General features: G+C 49.6%; 1 protein-coding gene across 2 annotated transcripts in view; it reads right to left on the bottom strand.

Moving 5' to 3' along the window:
• Positions 1-516: 516 nt before the first annotated feature.
• The window catches only part of PCNX3 (pecanex 3), a 64,229-nt gene continuing 59,098 nt past the window's right edge, over positions 517-5,647 (bottom strand). For both annotated transcript variants that reach the window (XM_032233973.1, XM_032233974.1), the window contains 3 exons: positions 4,808-5,001; positions 2,348-2,757; positions 517-1,148 (listed from right to left, as the gene is read on the bottom strand). In XM_032233973.1, coding sequence (XP_032089864.1) covers positions 951-1,148; positions 2,348-2,757; positions 4,808-5,001 — 802 coding nt within the window. In that variant the 3' untranslated portion in view covers positions 517-950. The remainder of the gene's footprint in view (positions 1,149-2,347; positions 2,758-4,807; positions 5,002-5,647) is intronic.

Below are 5,647 nucleotides of genomic sequence, written 5' to 3'. Positions count from 1 at the left end.
CGCTGAATTTATCAATCAGAAAGGTCGGCAGTTCGGCCGTTCGAATCCCTAGTGCCGCATAACGGAGTGAGCTCCCGTTACTTTTCCCAGCTTCTGCAGTTCGAAAGCAGGTAAAAAATGCAAGCAGGAAAATAGGAACCACCTTTAGTGGGAATATAACAGCGTCCCGTGCGCCTTCGGCATTGAGTCATGCCGGCCACATGACCACGGAGACGTCTTCGGACAGCGCTGGCTCCTCGGCTTTGAAACGGGGATGAGCACCGCCCCCTAGAGTCGGGAACGACTAGCACAGATGTGCGAGGGGAACCTTTACCTTTTCCAATTTTCTGCAAAGACACCCCAACAACTTGTGTCTTGCGTCTTTCCCCGCTTTTCTCCAAATCCTGAAGGTCGAAGTTCGTCGGCTGCTGTGAGATTCCCCCCCCCCCATTCCCACGTTTTTTAATTTTCCCACCAACCCCCAACTCCACGATCCGGGGAGGGGGAAGACGGGGCGGGAAAAAACCAAAACAAAACGAAAAGAATTATTATCGTTATTATTAACCCCGAGGGACGACAAAGAGCAGGGGAGAGGGAGGGGGAATGAGGGGCGGGGGCGGCCTTGAGCATCGCCCAGTGAAGGACAGAGTGCGTGAGCAAGGCGGGTCCTTGTGATTTGGGGAGGGGGAGGGAGGAAGCCTGCCCCTGCAGGCCAGTGGAAGAGATTTGGGGGAGATGGTGGAAGAAAGGAAGTGCAAATGGAAGAAATTGCAGGCAAGGCTAAAACAGCCTATATTGCTTGTCCTTGGTCTAGCAGACAAAAACATTGGGTCAAGTTGAGTTGTGTGAATGAACAGAAGAGCCGGGAGTGACGAGTGACCAGGTGGGGAAGCCAGGAAGAGTCAAACGGGACCAGCCCGTAGTTCTATAGGACGTCAAGAGTGTGCGCCCCCCCCCCCCCCACTTCTAATTCAATATTGATGATCCAGGAGGGGCTGGCCGGCCGCGGGACTGTCTTCATCTTCTCGTTGCCGGCCCCATTCCGCCACCAGAGGGTCGGGCTCGGGGAGCATAGAGTCTTCTTGAGGGGCGGCGGAGGGGGGTTCCAGAGGCAGCTGTGGGCTAGGGGTGCTGGTGGCAGCCTCGGGGACTGGTCCTGGAGCGGGAGCCTGCGGGAGAAAGGGAGAAAAGGCATGAACGTTATATATGTGTGGACGGCAGCGAGATTTAGCGCAAAAAAACCAACAACGGAAGGACGCTTTTGATTCCCGGAACGGATGAAGGGCTGCAGAAGTTGGTGGGAGTTTAACGGTGATGGCTAAACCGACTTGCTTTGATTAAAAACAAAAAGAAACCGTGAGCCAGTCACGATCGAACTGCTGGCAGTTGGCAGAATTAAGTCTGCAATACTGCATTCTAACCACTGTGCCACCACAGGAATAGAATAGAATAAAATAGAGTAGGATTCAGAATAGGATTCAGAATAGAATAGAATACAGAATAGAATACAGAATAGAATAAAATAGGATTCGGAATAGAATAGAACAGAATACAGAATAGAATAAAATAGGATTCAGAATAGAATACAGAATAGAATAAAATAGGATTTAGAATAGAATAGAATACAGAATAGAATAGGATTCAGAATCCTATCCTATCCTATTCTATTCTGAATCCTATTCTGTTCTATTCTATTCTGAATCTTATTTTATTCTGTTCTGTTCTATTCTGTATTCTGTTCTATTCTATTCTGAATCCTATTCTATTCTGTATTCTGTTCTATTCTGAATCCCATTCTATTCTGTGTTCTGTTCTGTTCTGTTCTATTCTATTCTGAATCCTGTTCTATTCTGTATTCTATTCCGTTCTGTTCTATTCTGCAGTATACAAGTCTATAGAATGGAATGGAATAGCAATAGCAATTAGACTTATATACCACTTTCTAGTGCTTTATAGCCCCTTCTAAGTGGGTTACAGAGTCAGCCTCTTGCCCCCAACAATCAGGGTCCTCATTTTACAGACAGAAGGCCGGAAGGCTGAGTTCAACCAGGAGCCTGTCAGGATTGAACTCTTGGCAGTGGTCAGCATTAGCCTGCCATACGGCCTTCCGACCACTGCGCCACCATGGCGCTCAGCCACTGATCGTTAAATGATGGGCAATGTGCATAATCAAACCCTGCTCGGCTTTCTCAAACAGAAACAGGATGCCAATTAAGTACCACGTTCGTGCCAGTTTGGGGGTCACCTTGGCCAAGAGTCGGATGGCCATTTTATATTTGGGGGGGGGGGTGTCCATGTTTTTTTTTTTTAAAAAAAAGACGAGGAATTGTGTAAAAAGGAGTTGGGGGCGAGGGGGGGGGTTACCTACCTGAGATTTAGGGCTCCCTCCAATGGTAAGTGTCCCCAAGGCGGCAACAGCATTAGTCGCTATAGAAGAGCTGTCCTTTGTGTGGGGGGGCGGAGTTCCGGGCGGGAATTCGTTCTCGCTGCCCCCTAACCCGTTCAGTCCTTTGCGGGTGGGCAAGCTCCACTTGCTGCAGAGACCCTCGTAGACAAAAGGGGAGAGAGTCCCGAGGCTGGGGTGGAGGGGCAGAGGGGTACGTCCGGCGCCCTCAGCCACGGAAGCCAAGGAGCTGGCGCAGGAAAGCTGGCTTCCCAGGAAATGGGGGCCCGGAGGCCACGAGGCAGCGGGGGTCGGCGGGGGTCGCCCGTCGGTCTGGCTTAGCTGGGGCTGGACCAGCCAGCTCTGGCTCGGAGGAGGAAGGCTGGGATCGGATTCTGCGGAGAGAACAAGGCAAGGAGGTCAGGCCAGCCTGGGGATGGGAGCGCGGTGGCTAGGATGTGGTTAGGGCGCTGGGCTGACGATCGGCAGGCTCGCGGTCAAGACCCAGTTGCTGCTGTGGGATGGGGTGAGCTCCCGTCACACCTCCAGCTTCTGCTAACCCCGCTGTTGTGGCCCACAGGCAGCAGATTCGGACAGTGAGGAGGTTGGGGAGGAACATGGGCCAGTCTTGGAGTCTGGGAAAGGCTCTGTGTCAGAGGCAGAGAGGGAGCCAGCGCCGTCTGACAGTTATCAGCTGCCTTCGGAGTCGGAGATCAGCGAGGCAGAGGAACAGCTGGAGCCTGTTCCCGGAGTGCGCATGCGCAGAGCGGCCAGACGAAGGGAACAGTTAAAGAACAGGGGTCGACTTGGGAGGAAGGCCACAGGTGGGCGATGAATGGCCCCTCCCAGAATAAATAAAAGAGGAGCAGAAGGGGAGTGGAGTTTGCAGGAGACTTATTAGTTCGCTTCATTGGTTCGTGACTCTCCGAGATTCCTTGCCATGTTTTGCAAATCTCGGCCTGGCAGCTCTCCAAGCCAGATAAGTTCTGTGACTGTAAATCCTCCCTCGAAAGACTTTGCTGGAGGTGAAGGAGCAGAATTCACAGCAAATTAATAAAAGGGTTTTTTGTCAGGACAAGGAGTTGGCTTCGTGTTCTTGGGAAGCCTCGGTCAGAATAGATTCCCGAGACAGCTCGTTGTTTCGCTTGGCAGTGCCAACTGTGCTGGGGGGGAACCCAGCTTCGGAGTGCAGAGAGTGGCACAAGGTGGAAGGAAGCGTGTGTGAACAAGTATTTCGGGGAGGGCAAGGTTGAGTTTCGTTCCAAAGTGAGCCAACCCTGCCAGCTCTTCCCCCAAGCTAAGATTTCGAGCCCAATTTTTCCCTCTTGCTTGTAAAACAGGTACCTTGAAATCAGGTGTGTCCAAGAGGGTGGATAAAAATCGATGATTTAAAAAAAAAATTAAAAAATGATTTTTAAAAATTTAAATCAGGTTTTTTTCAATTTTTATATCAAATTTATTTTAATAAAATGCTTTTGGAGTAAAAAAAAATCCATCTAAAGACAGCTTTCTAGTTAAGATGCATGGATGATTTAAGTTTATTCAGCGTGAAACGGAGCTTAGTTATGTAGCACGAGGCTGTAAATATTCTGCAATATTTAAGCTCATTCAGTGAATTCAAGCCCTAACATAACATGCACCGCATTGGCGCATTCCCACAATTTCACACTAACCATGAGATAAAATCATGAAACGAAGTTCAGGAATATTCCTTTATCCCATCGTTTTGCAAATCTACGTACATGACAAACTGTATGATTAATTTCTGAAATGTATCTGCACCACCAGGCTCGAAGTGTGAAGAGGAAGCGAAAACAGTAAGAATGAAAGGAAACTTTCTAAGCAGCTTATAAATACCGTTTCCTCCTCAAACCAGACAAGGTCTTATTTTCTTTTGGCCCCCGAAATAAGCGCTCGGCCTTATTTTCGGGGAGGTCTTATTATTTTTGAGGTGCAGGAGGCGGCGAGCGGGGTCACCTCATGGCTGCTGCTGTGTTGCAAAGTTTTCGAGGGAGGATTTATTTTTGGGGAGAGCTTATTTTAGCGCATGAGCTCAAAAGCCCGATTGGCCCATCCACCAGCCGTCCCATTAAAGTGAATGGGATTGTCGGGGAAACGATAGCGGGTCAGGGGCGGAGCCGCTGCGGGACGGAGATGAAAGCTGCTCTTTAAGGATTAAAATCAATCGACTTGATTTAAATCAAATCCACCCAGGCCTCCAACGTTGCCGACTTTAAGAGCGGTGGACTTCAATACCCAGAAGTCCCCCAGCCAGCTTTAAATCAGGCCTCAAGTGCTCCACCCCAACCGTGCTCCCCAATTCTTCCTTCCAATCGCCTTCAGGAAGTGAGGGGAGCCGAATGTCAACTCTGAAGCATTCCTGAGAATTAATTAGGGCATCTGTTGGAATCCTGACACAGGCAACCTTCCGGAAAGTTTTCTTACCTGCCTGAGATTGGGCACCCGTGGTCCCCGGCTCGGTGGGGTTCACAGCCGCCGGCCCGGCGTTGTGAGCCGTGCTCCCGGGGACCTGTGCGCTGTGCCCGGGGGGGTTATTGCTGAGAGACGAGCCCCCACCACAGTCTGAATCTTCGATGTTGCCTCCGCTGTTGCAGCCGGCTCCGCAGCCTTTTTGCAACCTGCGAAAAGAACAAGAGTTGGAAGGGACCTTGGCGGTCATCTAGTCCAAACCCCGCACAGGCAGGAAACCCTATATACCATCTCAGACAGATGGCTGTCCAGTCTCTTAAAAGCCTCTGGGGATGGGAGTATACTAATAACTACTGGAGGCAAATTGTTCCACTGATTAATGGTTCTCACTGTCAGGAAATTCCTCCTTATTTCTACGTTGCTTCTCTCCTTGTTTAGTTTCCATCCGTTGCTTCTTATTCTGCCTTTAGGTGCTTTGGAGATTAGGTTGACCCCTTCTTATTTGTGGCAACACCTCAAATATTGGAAGACTGCTATCATGTCACCCCCCATCCTTCTTTTCCCTAGACTAGCCATACCCAATTCCCGCAACCGTTCTTCATATGTTTTAGCCTCCAGTCCCCTCATCATCCTGGTTGCTCTTCTCTGCACCCTTTCCAGAGACTCAACATCTTTTTTGTATCAACTAGAGATACCCAATTCATCATCTATCATCTAGATGATTTCATCTATCAACTAAACATGCTCAATTCGAGCATCCATTCTTCTTACATCATCATCCTGGTTGCTCTTCTCTGCACTCTTTCCAGAGTCTCAACATCTTTTTTATAGTGTGGGGACCAAAACTGGATGCAG

This window comes from Thamnophis elegans, chromosome 17 (assembly GCF_009769535.1).
Source record: "Thamnophis elegans isolate rThaEle1 chromosome 17, rThaEle1.pri, whole genome shotgun sequence".
NCBI classification, from domain to species: Eukaryota; Metazoa; Chordata; class Lepidosauria; order Squamata; family Colubridae; genus Thamnophis; species Thamnophis elegans.
Note: the sequence above shows the minus strand (reverse complement) of the source record. Positions and strands in the feature narration are given on the sequence as shown.